General features: G+C 48.3%; 1 protein-coding gene across 5 annotated transcripts in view; it reads right to left on the reverse strand.

The window, feature by feature from the left end:
- osbpl1a (oxysterol binding protein-like 1A) overlaps nucleotides 1-18,326 on the reverse strand; it is a 255,127-nt gene that overhangs the window by 226,717 nt on the left and 10,084 nt on the right. For all 5 annotated transcript variants that reach the window (XM_085992230.1, XM_085992229.1, XM_085992232.1 and 2 more), the window contains exons 2-5: nucleotides 16,032-16,178; nucleotides 9,615-9,700; nucleotides 2,829-2,903; nucleotides 1,985-2,096 (exon numbers count right to left, since the gene is read on the reverse strand). In XM_085992230.1, coding sequence (XP_085848356.1) covers nucleotides 1,985-2,096; nucleotides 2,829-2,903; nucleotides 9,615-9,700; nucleotides 16,032-16,176 — 418 coding nt within the window. In that variant the 5' untranslated portion in view covers nucleotides 16,177-16,178. The remainder of the gene's footprint in view (nucleotides 1-1,984; nucleotides 2,097-2,828; nucleotides 2,904-9,614; nucleotides 9,701-16,031; nucleotides 16,179-18,326) is intronic.

Consider the following 18,326-nt stretch of genomic DNA (forward strand, 5'->3'; position numbering starts at 1 on the left):
TTTACAGCATAGGAAACAGACCAAATAGTTCTCCATACATAGTTAACAGTGTCTGGGACCTGATAACCTTAAATCCCTTCCATAACCAAGCATTCATGCAGTTGCTTCTCAAGAGGAATTAAGGGTAGCATAGCAGTAAACAACTTGGGCAGAAATATCTTCCGTGAGTCAGCCGTGGCTCAGTGGGCAGCACCCTCGCCTCCGAGTCAGAAGGTCGTGGGTTCAAGTCCCGCTCCAGAGACTTCAGCACAAAGTTCTAGGCTGACACTCCCAGTGCAACATTGAGGGAGCGCCGCGCTGTCGGAGGGGGCAGTGCCGGGGGAGCGCCGCGCTGTCGGAGGGGGCAGTGCCGGGGGAGCGCCGCGCTGTCGGAGGGGGCAGTGCCGGGGGAGCGCCGCGCTGTCGGAGGGGGCAGTGCCGGGGGAGCGCCGCGCTGTCGGAGGGGGCAGTGCCGGGGGAGCGCCGCGCTGTCGGAGGGGGCAGTGCCGGGGGAGCGCCGCGCTGTCGGAGGGGGCAGTGCCGGGGGAGCGCCGCGCTGTCGGAGGGGGCAGTGCCGGGGGAGCGCCGCGCTGTCGGAGGGGGCAGTGCCGAGGGAGCGCCGCGCTGTCGGAGGGGGCAGTGCCGAGGGAGCGCCGCGCTGTCGGAGGGGGCAGTGCCGAGGGAGCGCCGCGCTGCCGGAGGGGGCAGTGCCGAGGGAGCGCCGCGCTGCCGGAGGGGGCAGTGCCGAGGGAGCGCCGCGCTGCCGGAGGGGGCAGTGCCGAGGGAGCGCCGCGCTGCCGGAGGGGGCAGTGCCGAGGGAGCGCCGCGCTGCCGGAGGGGGCAGTGCCGAGGGAGCGCCGCGCTGCCGGAGGGGGCAGTGCCGAGGGAGCGCCGCGCTGCCGGAGGGGGCAGTGCCGAGGGAGCGCCGCGCTGCCGGAGGGGGCAGTGCCGAGGGAGCGCCGCGCTGCCGGAGGGGGCAGTGCCGAGGGAGCGCCGCGCTGCCGGAGGGGGCAGTGCCGAGGGAGCGCCGCGCTGCCGGAGGGGGCAGTGCCGAGGGAGCGCCGCGCTGCCGGAGGGGGCAGTGCCGAGGGAGCGCCGCGCTGCCGGAGGGGGCAGTGCCGAGGGAGCGCCGCGCTGCCGGAGGGGGCAGTGCCGAGGGAGCGCCGCGCTGCCGGAGGGGGCAGTGCCGAGGGAGCGCCGCGCTGTCGGAGGGGGCAGTGCCGAGGGAGCGCCGCGCTGTCGGAGGGGGCAGTGCCGAGGGAGCGCCGCGCTGTCGGAGGGGGCAGTGCCGAGGGAGCGCCGCGCTGTCGGAGGGGGCAGTGCCGAGGGAGCGCCGCGCTGTCGGAGGGGGCAGTGCCGAGGGAGCGCCGCGCTGTCGGAGGGGGCAGTGCCGAGGGAGCGCCGCGCTGTCGGAGGGGGCAGTGCCGAGGGAGCGCCGCGCTGTCGGAGGGGGCAGTGCCGAGGGAGCGCCGCGCTGTCGGAGGGGGCAGTGCCGAGGGAGCGCCGCGCTGTCGGAGGGGGCAGTGCCGGGGGAGCGCCGCGCTGTCGGAGGGGGCAGTGCCGAGGGAGCGCCGCGCTGTCGGAGGGGGCAGTGCCGAGGGAGCGCCGCGCTGTCGGAGGGGGCAGTGCCGAGGGAGCGCCGCAGTGTCGGAGGGGGCAGTGCCGAAGGAGCGCCGCACTGTCGGAGGGGCAGAGCCGAGGGAGCAACGCACTGTCGGAGGGGCAGTCCTGAGGGAGCGCCGCACTGTCGGAGGGGCAGTAATTTTGAAGAGCAGGGTAGTTCTCTCCGCTGTTCTGGGGCCAATATTTATTTCTCAACCAAGTTCACTAAAATACAGATGATCTGGTCATTATCACATTGCTGTTGGTGGGAGCTTGCTGTGCGCAAATTGGCTGCTGCTTTTCCTACATTACAACAGTTCAAAAAGTACTTCATTGACTACAAAACGCTTTGGCACGTCCCAAGTTGGTGGAAGGCGCTGCAGAAATGGAAGTTCTTTCTTACCTTCAAGCATGCATCGGATTTCTTTATCTTGAGTGACCGCTCTTGGTGTTTGTCCATCTCCATTGATAATGGCAGCATCAGCATCATACTGCAGCAACAGCATGACTAGTTCCTGTAAAACAGAACAATCCTCAGAGCAAATACAGCACGGGCCCAAGATCATTGTGGCATGTAGCTCAGAACCTCATAGAACCTTACAGCACAGAAGGAGGCCATTCGGCCCATCATGCCTGTGTCGGCCCTTTGAAACAGCTATCAACGACAACCTGTATTTATATAGCGCCTTTAACGTAGTAAAACGTCCCCGAGGTGATTCACAGGAGCGATTATCAAACAAAATTTGACACCGAGTCCCATAAGGAGATGTTTGGACAGGTGACCAGAAGCTTGGTCAAAGAGGGAGGTTTTAAGGGGCGTCTTAAAAGGAGGAGAGAGGCGCGGAGAGGTTTAGGGAGGGAATTCCAGAGCTCGGGGCCCAGGCAGCTGAAGGCACGGCCACCAATGGCGGAGCGATTAAAATCAGGGATGCTTAAGAGGCCAGAATTGAAGGAGTGCAGAGATCTTGGAGTGTTGTAGGGCTGGAGGAGGTTACAGAGATAGGGAGGGGGGGAGGAAAGAGAGCCCATGGAGGGATTTGGAAGCAAGAGTGAGAATTTTAAAAATCGAGGCGTTGCTGGACCGGAAGCCAAAGTAGGTCAGTGAGCAGAGAGGGTGACAGGTGACTGCAAATAACAATTCCAAATATAGCTCATAGAAACTGCCAGCTATTGAACAAAATTATTGATACTTTGAGCCACTTTAAAAGGTTCCACATTCACTACTTCAAAAAAAACATCTTCCTCACCTTTCTTCCTGTGAAGGCTGCACGATGGAGTGGGGTATCCCCAATGTCATTGGCCACATTCACATCTGCGTCAGCCTATCAGTAACAAAATGACCATTAAATAATCCGTGGATTCGCTACAAGATTCGTGATCATGATTACAAATACTGAGTTGCGATGCTGTTTTTTGTCACTGTAGTCGTCATTGACACAATCGGTGTATATTTACATTGAATATACAGCACAGAAACTGGTCCGTGCCGGTGTTTATGCTCCACACGAGCCTCCTCCCACCCCTCTCCATCTCACCCCATCAGCATATCCTTCTATTCCTTTCTCCCTCGTGTGTTTATCCAGCTTCCCCTTAAATGCATCTATACTATTCGCCTCAACCACTCCCTGTGGTAGCGAGTTCCACATTCTCACCAGTCACTGGGTAAAGAGTTACAAGTGTATAGAACATTGCAAGCACTGGTACTAAAAATCTGTGGTACTAAAAATCTGACTTCTGTATTGTGGACGAGCGTCTCCTCATCTAGATTTTTAAAGAAACAAAATGATAAAGAAAAGGTATTTTAATTCTTTCAACAACTGCACCTCGCTTTTTTATCCAGTTCTTAATTTCTTTAAAAAAAAAAGCGATTTTCCCGCTTCGAGCCTCCTACCATTGAATTCAGAAATGTTTGTAACTAAAAGTTTGCGACTCTCCAGGCTGATTCCCAACTTTCTCACTCTAAACTTTCTGCTGAATTCCCTATTGGATTCCTTGCCGGCTATTTTATGTCTTGCTATTTAAGCGGTAACTGTATCAATTTGGAGAAATGTTTTATAGTTTATTAGAACCTAAAACAACGCCGGTGTTTTCGCGTTGGTTTTATCGGTTCAATTTGCCTGAAATCAGCCAAGCCAGCTCAAAAGGTCGAGGAGTTTTAAAACGCAAGTGACGCGAGCGCAAATCGAGATTCCGCCATCTTTAACGCTGGTTTAAATAAAACCATTGCGCTGGGAGCCGGTCCTGCCCACAAAACTGGCCACGCCCCCCCCCCCCCCCCCCCCCAGATCGAATTAACGGGCGCGGCGCATTTCCGCGAACTGCGGCCGTTCGAGGCGGCTCTTCAAATTAAGCTCTTTTAAAAATTTCTTTCAAGCACACAGACACTAGTCGGCGGGTTTTAAAAGCTTTTAAATGTTGAAAAGGTATTATGGCCCTGAATTTCCGATCGGAGGCTTCCTGCGGGCGGATGCCTCTGATCGGGGAAAAAAATTCTATGACCCTACCTGCTGGTTCCGTAGGTCCCGAGGCTCGTGCTCCGGGGCCTTTCCTCTTGGAAATGCACAGAGGCCCAGGCGGTTCGCAAGGGCCCCTGGGATCACGTGGGCCAGCTCAACCAATGGAAGAAGGGAATCCCCCTTCATACTTTCGATGGTTCCGTACGCACAGAACTGTCAAAAGTATGAATGGGGATGACTGGAAAAATGCACCAACACACTGAAATAAATAAAAACCATTAACATATATAAAATTAACTAAATTGGCATTTAATTAAATGTTAAAACAAAAATTTAATTTTTTGAATTTTCTTTCAATATTAATGGCCCAGAAATTCGGGTCTCCACGGGCGAGTACGCACGGGGTACTCACCCGTAGACCGAATGGAAGTGCCGGTTTCCTGCATGCACTGCGCATGCGCGGGAAACCGGCACTTCCGTTCCCCTGAACGAAGGGGTTCAGAGTTCGAACGCGTGCGCAGGAGAGGCAACGCGTGCGCATCGAACTTACTTTTTTTTTTTTGCAGGTTTTCCCGGGAGGGTAAGTCTCCAGAATTTACATATTTAAAAAGCAGGCGTAAGGCCTGCTTTTTACAAGGTAAGTGGTGAATGAATTAAAATTAAAACATTTTTTCCCACAGGTTTATTATTTTTAAATACTTTAAAGAAAGGTAAGTTTATTTTTAGCCCCATTAGAAAATAAAATTATTTTTCAAAAATTTTAATTATTGTTTAAAATAGTTATTTCATGTAATTTATAGTTTATTTAAAAATGTGATGGTTTTTTAAAAATTTATTTGAAGATTTAGTGATGTTTTGGGGCTCGTAGTATTTCTAAGTTTGACAGCACTTCCTGTCAAACTTATGAATGGAGCATTCCCTGCTCCGATTGGCTCCCCATGGCCCACGTGATCCCAGGGGATGCATCGAACTAACTGCACCCCTGGGATACGCAAGCACTGCGCACCGGCAGTTGGAGCAGGCCCAGGATCAGAATCCCACGCGGGCCCACAGCTCAACGGCCGGCGCGCAAGGTAAGTGCAGGTCGGGGGCTTACACCCGCGGGAAGCCCCCGACCCAAATTTCTGAGCCAATATGTTTTAACGGGGCTTAATATAACCTTACCTTATTGGACAGGGTTTTTAATTTATAAAAGTGAGTGATAAAATCTTATTTTTCCTGTTTTTTTTTTTTTTAAACTCTTATGCTGGTAAAAGCAAACCTTACTCCTGCGTTTACCCAGCGTAAGAATTCCACGGCCTTTCAGCGGGCAGAGGTTGGGCAGATAGCGCAACTCTCCACCCGCGGAGACCCTTCTCCTGTGGAGGATCTGACGAGAGGATGTTTGACAGATCGCAAGTTCCGGGTTTCAGCGCCTGCGCTTCGCAGCCCCTACCTTGTACGCACCCATGGGGGGTCGGAAATTCAGGGCCATTTAATTTACTAAGAAACTGACTTAACGTACGCCAATGACACTATTCAATGATTCAGTATAGTTTTCTTTTTAAAGTCATTTTCAGTGGTTTTAAAAATCGGGATACTCACAGGTGGTGGACGCGACGCTGATTAAAAATGCTTATTTTTGACGATGAACCCAATTGCAGCTCTTAAACACATCAAGGAATACTGAGATAGACAGAATTGAGAGCTACAGGGGAGTCGAGGGTTATGGGGATCGGGCGGGAAAGTGGAATCGAGGCCAAAATCGGATCAGCCATGATCTTATTGAATGGCGGAGCAGGCTCGAGGGGCCGAATGGCCGACTCCTGCTCCTAATTCTTATGTTTTTAATGCAAAATAATGAAAAAGAAACGATTACGTTGCGTTACGCTGCCCAACTGCGCTGGTTCATGGAAAATTTTACGTTTGCGATTATGCAAATGAGTTTGAGCAGAATCTTCGACCGTAACTTCACTTCGGGAAACCAAGTTTTGCCGATCGCCCCCGAAGCGGAAACTCCACCCCATAAATGTTTCGCAAGTAACGGGCAAGTGAAATGTTTTGACACTTTGTAAGAAGTTTTCTAATTCTAAAGATTTACATGGCACAAGGTCAGATCCAGGTTAGATGTCAGGAGGTGGTTCTTTTCCCGGAGAATATTGGACCTCTGGAACAGGCTGCCATCTCGTGTGGTGGATGCTGATTCGCTGAGTTCCTTCAAGCGAGAGCTGGACCTGTTTCTGGTTGGGTCGGCGATCACCTCTTACAGCAGGTAGGTACTGCAGGGAATTCAGGGCCAGAGTGAGCTCCTGGACTAGTTTCGCTCGCTGAGGAGGGTCAGCGAGGGATTTCCCAGATTGTTTCTTGATCAAAGGGCAAAGGACCCACAAAACAAGTTTACTTCAGTGTGCCAGTGTCTCTCATATTACACGATAGTTTTTCTCTATCTACCCTATTCCCACTGGTAGGGGATGGAGTCCAGAACAAGGCGGTGTGACTTTAAAATTAGAGCCAGGCCGTTCAGAGGTGATGTCAGGAAGCACTTCTTCACACAAAGGGTAGTGAAAATCTGGAAAACTCTCCCCCCGAAAAGCTGTTGAGGCTGGGGGTCAATTGAAAATGTCAAAACTGAGATTGATAGATTTTTGCTAAACAAGGCTATCAAGGGTTATGGAACCAAGGCGGGTAGATGGAGTTAAGATACAGATCAGCTATGATCTAAGAACATAAGAATTAGGAGCAGGAGTCGGCCATACGGCCCCTCGAGCCTGCTCCGCCATTCAATGAGATCATGGCTGATCTTCAATCTCAACTCCACTTTCGACAACAACAACTTGTGTTTATATAGCACCTATAATGTAGTAAAACGTCCCAAGGCGCTACACAAGAGTATGAAGACAAAAAACTTGACACCGAGCCACATAAGGAGAAATTAGGGCAGGTGACCAAAAGCTTGGTTAAAGAGGTAGGTTTTAAGGAGCATCTTAAAGGAGGGAAGCGAGGCGGAGAGGTTTAGGGAGGGAATTCCAGAGCTTAAGGCCCAGGCAACAGAAGGTACGGTCACCAATGGTTGAGCGATTATAATCAGGGATGCCTAATCTAATAGAATGGCGGAACAGACTGGAGAGGCTGGATGCCTCCTCCTGTTCCCATGATTAAAGTTCACTTGTAAACATTCATTTTCGCTGTGTCAATTACAATTACCCAGATTATTGTATTTAGTTAACAAGCATCTCAAAATGCTTCACGATACTTGAGCCACAGTTTTAGTGCAACGTTTGCCACAGGACCGATACGGCTCTCATCAAAGTCACAAATGACATCCTTTGTGACTGTGACAAAGATAAACTATCCCTCCTCGTCCTTCTTGACCTGCCTGCAGTCTTTGACACGGTTGACAACTCCATCCTTCTCCAATGCCTCTCCACCGTCGTCCAGCTGGGAGGGACTGCACTCGCCTGGTTCCATTCTTATCTATCTAATCATAACCAGAGAATCACCTGCAACAGCTTCTCTTCCCACTCCCGCATTGTTACCTCTGGTGTCCCCCAAGGATCTATCCTTGGCCCCCTCCTATTTTTCATCTACATGCTGCCCTTCGGCGACATCATCCGAAAACACAGCGTCAGTTTCCACATGTACGCTGACGACACTCAGCTCTACCTCACTACCACTTCTCTCGACCCCTCCACGGTCTCTAAATTTTCAGTCTGCTTGTCCGATAACCAGTTCTGGATGAGCAAAAATTTTCTCCAATTAAATATTGGGAAGACCGAAGCCATTGTTTTCAGTCCCCACCACAAACTCCGTTCCCTAGCCACTGACTCCATCCCTCTCCCTAACATCTGTCTGAGGCTGAACCACACTGTTCGCAACCTTGGTGTCATATTTGACCCTGAAATGAGCTTCCGACCACATATCCACAGCATAACAAAGACCGCCTACTTCCACCTCCGTAACATCGCCCGTCTCCGCCCTTGCCTCAGCTCATCCGCTGCTGAAACCCTCATCCATGCCTTTGTTACCTCTAGACTTGACTATTCCAACGCACTCCTGGCCGGCCTCCCACATTCCACCCTATGTAAACTTGAGGTCATCCAAAACTCGGCTGCCTGTGTCCTAACTCGCACCAAGTCCCGTTCGCCCATCACCCCCTGTGCTCGCTGACCTACAGTGGCTCCCGGTTAAGCAGCGCCTTGATTTCAAAATTCTCATCATTGTTTTCAAATCCCTCCATGGCCTCGCCCCTCCCTATCTCTGTAATCTCCTTCAGCCTCACAAGCCCCCGAGATATCTGCGCTCCTCTAATTCTGCCCTCGAGCATCCCTGATTATAATTGCTCAACCCTTGGTGGCCGTGCCTTCTGTTGCCTAGGCCCTAAGCTCTGGAATTCCCTGCCTAAATTTCCCCACCTCGCTACCTCTCTTTCCTCCTTTAAGACGCTCCTTAGAATGTACCTCTTTGACCAAGCTTTTGGTCACCTGCCCTAATTTATCCTTATGTGGATCGGTGTCAAATTTTTTGTCTTATAATACTCATGTGCAGCACCTTGGGATGTTTTACTATGTCAAAAGCGCTATATAAATACAAGTTGTTGTTATTTGTAACATTCACGCCACACAATTGCCAGGCAATGACTATCTCCAACAAGCAAGAGTCTAACCACCGCCCCTTGACATTCAACTGTATTACCATTGCTGAATCCTGCACCATCAACATCCTGGGGGGTCACCATTGACCAGAAACTTTACTGGACTGGCGACATAAGTACTGTGGCAACAAGAGTAGGTCAGAGGCTGGGTATTCTGCGGCGAGTGTCTCACCTCGTGACTCCCCAAAGCCTTTCCACCATCTACAAGGCACAAGTCAGGAGTGTGATGGAATGAGTGGATGAGTGCAGCTCCAACAACACTCAAGAAGCTCGACACTATTCAAGACAAAGCAGCTCACTTGATTGGCACCCCACTGACCACCTTAAACATCCACTCCCTCCACCACCGGCGTACCGTGTCTGCAGTGTGGACCATCTATAAGATGCACTGCAGCAACTCGCCAAGGCTTCTTCGGCAGCACCTCCCAAACCCACGACTTCTTCCACCTAGAAGGACAAGGGCAGCAGGCGCATGGGAACACCACCACCTCCAAGTTCCCCTCCAAGTCACACACCATCCTGACTTGGAAGTATATCGGCCGTTCCTTCATCGTCGCTGGGTCAAAATCCTGGAACTCCCTCCCTAACAGCACTGTGGGAGCACCTTCACCACACAGACTGCAGCGGTTCAAGGCGGCGGCTCACCACCACCTTCTCAAGGGGCAACTAGAGATGGGCAATAAATGCCGGCCTTGCCAGCAACGCCCACATCCCATGAACAAATAAAAAACAATCTAGGTAGTAAGCGATCAAGAAGCAGATACAAAGAAACAGTTCAGTGTGCAGAGGCACACACACCTCAACTACTCCTGCACATTTCAGTCACAAAAGATTAACACAACCCTCGTCTGGAACAAGACTACATTTGTTGCCATCTATGGCAATTCTGGATATGGAATTTCCAAATTAATCACTCACTGCACAACATCTAAAAAATCAAAACTTACCGTTAATAATTCCTCCACTACATCTTTATGTCCAAAGTAACAGGCTAGATGTAGAGGGGCCCATCCAAAGTTAGACTTGCTCCGGCCTAAAACAGAACAAATTGGAAATAATCATTCACTCCGAAGACACCTCCTAGCTAGAAGTGATTTAAAGGCAATTAGAAAGGCGTGAAATTATCCACTTGGAAAAACAAAAAAGCAGAATATTTTTTGAATGGCGAGAGAAATGGGAAATGTTTGCATTCAGGCGGACCTGGGTGTCCTCGTACACGAATCGCTGAAAGGGCAGCACGGTGGCATAGTGGTTAGCACTGTTGCCTCACAGCGCCAGGGACCTGGGTTCAAATCCGGCCTTGGGTGACTGTCTGTGTGGAGTTTGCACATTCTCCCCGTGTTTGCGTGGGTTTCCTCCGGGTGCTCCGGTTTCCTCCCACAGTCCAAAGATGTGCGGGTTAGGTTGATTGGCCATGATAAAAATTGACCCTTAGTGTTAGGGGGGATTAAATACGTGGGGTTGCGGGGATAGAGCTTGTGTGGGATGGCTGTCGGTGTAGGGACCGGGTGTTAGGGTTTGGATGATCAGCCATGATCTCGTTGAATGGCGGAGCAGGCTCGAAGGGCCGAATGGCCTACTCCTGCTCCTATCTTCTATGTTTCTATGTTTAACATGCAGGTACAGCAAGCAATTAGGAAAGCAAATGGTATGTTGGCCTTTATTACAAGAGGATTTGAGTATAAGAGTAAAGACGTCTTACTGCAATTATATAGGGCCCTGGTAAGACCACACCTGGAGTATTGTGTACAGTTTTGGTCTCCTTACCTAAGGAAGGATATACTTGCCATAGAGGGAGTGCAACGAAGGTTCACCAGACTGGTTCCTGGGATGGGGGGATTGTCCTATGAGGAGAGATTGAGTAGACTAGGCCTATATTCTCTAGAGTTTAGAAGAATGAGAGGTGATCTCATTGAAACATATAAAATTCTTACAAGGCTTGACAGGGTAGATGCAGGGAGGATGTTTCCCCTGGCTGGGGAGTCTAGAACCAGGGGTCACAGTCTCAGGATAAGGGGTCGGCCATTTAGGACTGAGATGAGGAGAAATTTCTTCACTCAGAGGGTGGTGAATCTTTGGAATTCTCTACCTCAGAGGGCTGTGGAGGCTCAGTCGTTGAGTATATTCAAGGCTGAGATCGACAGATTTTTGGGAATTAAGGGATATGGGGATAGTGCAGGAAGTGGAGTTGAGGTAGAAGATCAGCCATGATCTTGATGAATGGTGGAACAGGCTCGAAGGACCAAATGGCCGACTCCAGCTCCTATTTGTTATGTTCTTATGACTCACAATATTTTTCTCCCAGTCAGTCTTCCCAGGTCATTACATCGACTTTACAGCATAGAAACAGGCCATTCGGCCCAATTGGTCCATACCAGCGTTTATGTTCCACATGAGCCTCCTCCCACCCGTCTTCATCTCACCCCTTCAACATATCCTTCTATTCCTTTCTCCCTCATGTGTTTATCTAGCTTCCCCTTGAATGCATCCGCACGATTCACCTCAACCACTCCCTGTGGCAGCGAGTTCCACATTCTCACCACTCTCTGGGTAAAGAAGTTTCTCCTGAATTCCCTATTGGATTTATTAGTGACTACCTTATATTTATGGCTCCTAGTTCTGGTCTCGGCCACAAGTGGAATCATCTTCTCTACGTCTACCCTAGCAAACCCTTTCATAATCTTGAAGACCTCGATAAGGTCACCCCACAATCATACATCAACTGTGAAGAAAACAACAAAGTGGCTTTCTCCCAGACCGCTTCCAGGTACCCTGGTTAGATCCCATTTAGAGCACTGCGTTCAGTTCTGGGCCCCGCATATATTGGCCTTGGAGGGGGAGCAGATTCACCAGAATGATACCGGGGCATGGAGGGTTAAATTATGAGGACAGGTTACACAGACTTCCCCCAAGTGTAGAAGATTAAGGGGCGATCTAATTGAGATGTTTAAGGTGATTAAAGGATTTGCCAGGGTAGATCAAGAGAAACTATTTCCTCTGGTGAGGGAGTCCAGAACAAGGGGGCATAAACTTAAAATTAGAGCCAGGCCATTCAGGGGTGATGTCAGGAAGCACTTCTTCACACAAAGGGTAGTGGAAATCTGGAACTCTCTCCCCCAAAAAGCTGCTGAGGCTGAGGGTCAATTCAAAATTTCAAACACGAGATTGATCGATTTTTGTTGGGTAAGGGTGTTAAGGGTTACGGAACCAAGGCGGGTAGATAGAGTTAAGAAACAGATCAGACATAATCTCACTGAATGGCGGAACAGGCTCAAGGGGCTGAATGGCCTCCTCCTGCTCCTATATTTCTTCACTGACCCAACTACCAGAGTGGTGAGAAAGTGTAGACCATGGTGACCACCCCTCCAACCACCTCATCTAAAAGTTCCCCACATCAATGCACATTTCAACGTGTGTGTCTCTGCATACTGATTTTTTTCCTTGAGGGACTCCAGTTATGTGTGCAAAGTTGAAGTCCATGGAATAAAAGGGACAGTGGCAGCATGGATACGGAATTGGCTAAGTAACAGGAAACAGTAGTGGTGAATGGTTATTTTTCCGACTGGAGGAACGTATACAGTGCCCCAGGGGTCGGTTCTAGGACCACTGCTTTTCTTGATATATATTAATGACTTGGATGTACAGGGCACAATTTCAAAATTTGCAGATGAAACAAAACTTGGAAGTATAGTGAACAGTGAGGAGGATAGTCATAGGCTTCATAAGAACATAAGAAATAGGAGCAGGAATACTACAGGCCTGTAGTTCCCCATTTTCTCTCTCCCTCCTTTCTTAAATAGCGGGGTTACATTTGGCCCTTCGAGCCTGCTCCGCCATTCAATGAGATCATGGCTGATCTTCTGCCTCAACTCCATTCACCGGCCCTATCGCCATATCCCTTGATGCCCTTACTAGTCAGAAATCTATCGACTTCTGTTTTGAATATACCCAATGACTGAACCTCCACAGTCCTCTGGGGTAGAGAATTCCAAAGATTCACCACCCTCTGTGTGAAGAAATTTCTGCTCATCTCAGTCCTGAATGGCCTACCCTTTATCCTGAGGCTGTGGCCCCTGGTTCTAGACTCCACAGCCAAGGGGAACATTCTCCCAGCATCCACCCTATCAGCCCTGTAATAATTTTGTATGCTTCAATGAGATCCCCTCTCATTCTTCTGAATTCAAGAGAATACAGGCCTAGTTTACTCAATCTCTTCTCATACGACAGTCCCACCATCCCGGGAATCAGTCTCGTGAACCTTTGTTGCACTCCCTCTATGGCAAGTATATCCTTCCTTAGGTAAGGAGACCAAAATTGTACACAGTACTCCAGGTGTGGTCTCACCAAGGCCCTATATAATTGGAGTAAGACTTCTTTACTCCTGTACTCAAATCCTCTTGTAATGAAGGCCAGCATACCATTTGCCTTCCTAATGGCTTGCTGCACCTGCACATTCACTTTCAGTGACTCATGTACAAAGACACCCAGGTCCCTTTGAGCATCTGCATTCCCCAATCTTTCACCATTTAGGAAATACTCTGGCCTTTGTTTTTTCTACCAAAGTAGAACTAACTTCACATTTATCCACATTATATTCCATCTGCCATGTTCTCGCCCACTCACTGAGCCTGTTGAGATCCTCTTGAAGCCTCTTCACAACTGACACTGCCACCTAGCTTTGTATCATTAGCAAATTTGGAAATGTTACATTTAGTCCCCTCATCCAAATCATTGATATAGATTGTGAATAGCTGGGGCCCAAGCACCAATCCTTGCAGTACCCCACTAGTCACAGCCTGCCATTCTGAAAAAGACCCGTTTATCCCTAGTCTTTGTTTTCTGTCTGTTAACCAATTCTCAATCCATGCTAGTATATTGCCCCCAATTCCATGTGTCCTAATTTTGTTCACCAACCTCTTGTGTGGGACCTTATCAAAGGCCTTCTGAAAATCCAGATACACCACATCTACCGGCTCCCCTTTGTCTACTCCACTAGTTACATCCTCAAAGAACTCCAATAGGTTTGTCAAACAGGATTTCCCTTTCATAAATCCATGTTGACTCTGCCCAATCTTACTATTAGTTCTAAGTACCCAGTTATTGCATCCTTTATAATAGATTCCAGCATTTTCCCAACTACTGATGTGAGGCTAACAGGTCTGTAGTTCCCCGTTTTCTCTCTCCCTCCTTTCTTAAATAGCGGGGTTACATTTGCTATCCTCCAATCTGCAGGAACCATTCCAGAATCTATAGAATTTTGGAAGATGACACCTAATGCGTCCACTATTCCAATGTCCACCTCTTTCAAAACCCTAGGATGTAGGTCATCCGGTCCTTGGGATTTATCGACTTTTAGTCCCATTAATTTTGCTAGTACTGTTTTTTTACTAATAATAATTTCTTTAAGTTCCTCATTCTCGTAACACCCTTGGTTTTCTCGTATTTCTGGGAGGTTTTTTGTGTCTTCCTCCGTGAAGACAGAAACAAAGTATTTATTTAATTTCTCTGCCATTTCCTCATTCCCCATTATAAATTCTCCCGTCTCTGACTGTAAAGGACCTACATTTACCTTCGCCAGTCTTTTCCTTTTCACATACCTATAGAAGCTTTTACAATCCATTTTTATATCTTGCTAGTTTGTGCTCATATTCCATTTTCCCTTTATCAATTTCTTGGTCCCCCTTTGCTGATTTCTAAAATGATCCCAATCCTCAGGCTGACCGCATTTTCTGGCAACTTTATAAGCTTCCTCCTTTGACTCAATACTAGCTTTAATTTCTTTTGTTAGTCATGGTTGGATCACTTTTCCTTTTGGGTTTTTATGCCCTAGAGGAATATATGTTTATTGCAAATTATGCATTATTTCCTTGAATGTTAGCCATTGTATGTCCACCTTCATACCTTTTAGTGTAGTCTCCCAATCTACCATGGCCAACTTGTCCCTCATACCCTTGTAGTTTCCTCTGTTTAGATTCAAAAGGATATAAACAGGCTGGTGGAATGGGCGGACACATGGCAGATGAAATTTAACACAGAAAAGTGCCAAGTGATACATTTTGGTAGGAAGAATGAGGAGAGGCAATATAAACTAAAGGGTACAATCCTAAAGGGGGTGCATGAACAGAGAGACCTGGGGGTGTATGTGTGCACAAATCATTGAAGGTGGCAGGGCAGGTTGAGAAAGCGGTTAAAAAAGCATACGGGATCCTGGGCTTCATAAATAGAGGCATAGAACACAACAGCAAGGAAGTTATGATGAACCTGTATAAAACACTGGCCTCAGCCGGAGTACTGTGTCCAATTCTGGACACCACACTTTAGGAAGGATGTGAAGGCCTTAGAGAGGGTGCAGAAAAGATTTACGAGAATGATTCCAGGGATGAGGGACTTCAGTTACGTGGATAGACTGGAGAAGCTGGGGTTGTTCTCCTTGGAGCAGAGAAGGTTGAGAGGAGATTTGATAGAGGTGTTCAAAATCATGAGGGGTCTGGACAGAGTAGATCGAGAGAAACTGTTCCCATTGGCGGAAGGGTCGAGAATCAGAGGACACAGATTTAAGGTATTGCAGAAGAACCAAAGGCGACATGAGGAAAAACTTTTTTACGCAGCGAGTGGTTATGATCTGGAATGCACTGCCTGAGAGGGTGGTGGAGGCAGACTCAATCGTGGCTTTCAAAAGGGAATTGGATAAGTACCTGAAGGGAAAAAATTTGCAGGGCTACGGGGAAAGGGCGAGGGAGTGGGACTAGTGGACGTGCTCTTGCAGGGAGCCGGCACAGACTAGATGGGCCGAATGGCCCCCTTCTGTGCTGTAACCATTCTATGATTCTATGTGGAGAGACTGGAGAAGCTGGGGTTGTTCTCCTTGGAGCAGGGAAGGTTAAGAGGAGATTTGATAGAGGTGTTCAGAATTATGTAGGATTTTGAGAGAGGAGATAGGGAGAAAGTGTTCCCAGTGGCAGGAGGGTCGGTAACCAGAGGACACAGATTTAAGGTAATTGGCAAAAGAACCAGAGAGGGAGGTGAGGAGAATTGATTTTACGCAGCGAGTTGTTGTGATCTGGAATGCGCTGCCTGAAAGGGCGGTGGAAGCAGATTCAATAGTAACTTTCAAAAGGGAATTGGAGAAATACTTGAAAAGGAAACATTTTGCTGGGCAGCGGGGAGAGAGCAGGGGGGAGTGGGACTAATTGGAGAGCTCTTTCAAATAGGCACCGGCACAATGGGTCAAATGGCCCCCTTCTGTGCTGTATGATTGCATGATTTCCACATTTCAGCGGTGGCGATTTGAAATTTTAATAAAAGCTGGTACACAAATAGCAAAAAAAAAGTTAGAAATAAGGTTGCGGTTAAAGAGAAAGTACCTTTACAGTTAATATTGAAAGCCGTTTTTCCAGCTTTCCTACTCTCCAGCAGTAGTTTGACTTCATCCAAGGCACCATTGCGAGCCTGGTGAAGCAACTGATCCTCAGCCTCATGCAGCATTCTGTCCTTAACTTCAGAACTCATTCCTAAAAAAAAAGAGAAGAGTTTTCAAAGCAAAATGAATCGTGTTTGCAACCCAGAAACCCACAGGGCAGTGATTCACAGAACCTTGGCTCAGATCCTGCTGGAGTGGGGCGTTCCCCGTGAGTTAAGACCTGTTCCCGCACCGGACAGGTCAAAATACTTTAGCACCGTAACTTGCTGGGAGCGCGAGCTGGAGCAGCGAGGGCAACGGGGCACCTGGGACGATAGCAAAATACTGCGGATGTTGGAAATCCGAAATAACAACAGAAAATGCTGGAAAAACTCAGGTCAGGCAACATCCGTGGACAGAAATTTGAGTTGACGTTTCGGGTCGAACCCTTCTTCAAAACTGGAAAGAAAAGATAAATCGGAGGCAGGGCTGCGATCGGACAAAAGAATAAAAGAAACAAAAGAAGTAAAAAAGAGACAATAAAAGGTATTAGAAGCTAGACGAGATGGTAATAGGCTGAGATTAGGTGTAAAGTGTACTGGCAGGGCAAGAGATAGCTGCCAGGTGTGAGAGAGAAACAAAAGGAAAGGGGGGGGGGGGTGGGGAAGGAGTGGAAAATTACAAGAAAAAATGAAATAGGGGCCGAGGTTATGATCTGAAATTGTTGAACTCGATATTGAGTCCGGAAGGCTGCAGAGTGCCTAATCGGAAGATGAGGTGCTGTTCATCGAGTGCTGTTCACCTGGGACCTCGGTGAACGACGGGACCAACAGTCTATCCCCTTAACCGGTGAGATTTAAGGATTGAGAAAGAAACAGAGGAACGATAGAGCAGGAAATTGAGTAAATTAGAGTCAAATCAGGCACAGAACGAGAAATAAAGAGAAGGGAAGAAAGATTGGATTAAGAGAGAGAGAGAAAAAGAGACAGAAAGGAAATAAGGTATATATAAATGACCTGAACATTGGAATACAGAGTAGAATTTCTAAATTTGCCGATGACACCAAACTTGGGGATGTGGCAAACAGTGAGGATGATACCAATTGACTGCAACAGGACATAGAAAGGCTAGCAGAATGGACAGACAAGTGGCAGGTGGAATTTAATACAGAGAAGTGTGAGGTGATGCATTTTGACAGAAGGAACAGGGAGAGGCAATACACACTTAATGGCACAGTTTTAAAGAGTGTGCAGGGACAGAGGGACCTGGGAGTTAATGTGCATAGGTCCCTGAAGGTGGCAGGACATATTGAGAGAGTGGTTAGCAAAGCATGTGGGATCTTGGGATTCATGAATAGAGGTATTGAGTACAAAAGTAGAGAAATTATGCTGAATCTTTATAAAGCGCTGGTTAGGCCACAACTGGAGTATTGCGTCCAGTTCTGAGACTGATCAGTTTCAATGGTTCCCTTTCTGGGTCGAAAGGTCGATTGGCATTGCATTATCAATGATCATGTTGTTAAAAGGGTACTTAAGCTATTGGTCACCGGCCCTAACTTTCTGCGGCGAGTTTGACGGACAATTAACGTGCAAATCCAATGTGTTCTTAAAAATAACGGGGAGACTTGGGGCAAGATGCCATTTGTGCGAAGCAAAGAGTGGAACGGCGTAAATCGACCAGCAAGTTCTGGAGATTCACAACTCACGGCGCTTTGCTTAATCCCCTGAACTCGCTGGACGATTTGTGCGTTAATAACAGCGTGCGCCGTTAACACACCGTTAATTTCCCAGCAAGATCCGGCCCATTGAGTCCCTCTGGTATCCAGTGTACGTACAAGACCCACAGACAAGAATGTTGTGATCCAAACTCCTGCACCAACTCTTTCACTCTGCTATTAACAAAGCTCTTCCAATGAAGCCTCGGGGTCAATAACTAACCTATTAATGGAGATAGTCCCATCAATATTGCTCACTGCAGTCATTAAATGACTATCTCCAACAAGCGAGAGTCCAACCACCGCCCCTTGACATTCAGTGGTATTACCATCGCCAAATCCCCCACCATCAACATCCTGGGGGTCACCATTGACCAGAAACTTAACTGGACCAGCCACATAAATACTGTGGCTACAAGAGCAGGTCAGAGGCTGGGTATGCTAAACCCCTTAAGAACTCTAAATAATGCATATATCTATTAATCCTCATCCATAAGCCATTGCTTCCTTCACACTGTCCTGTAAATACTGAAACAAAATATTCAT

The sequence above is a fragment of the Somniosus microcephalus genome, chromosome 7 (assembly GCF_052327205.1).
Source record: "Somniosus microcephalus isolate GS21.2 chromosome 7, FLI_Smic_1.0, whole genome shotgun sequence".
Taxonomy (NCBI): domain Eukaryota; kingdom Metazoa; phylum Chordata; class Chondrichthyes; order Squaliformes; family Somniosidae; genus Somniosus; species Somniosus microcephalus.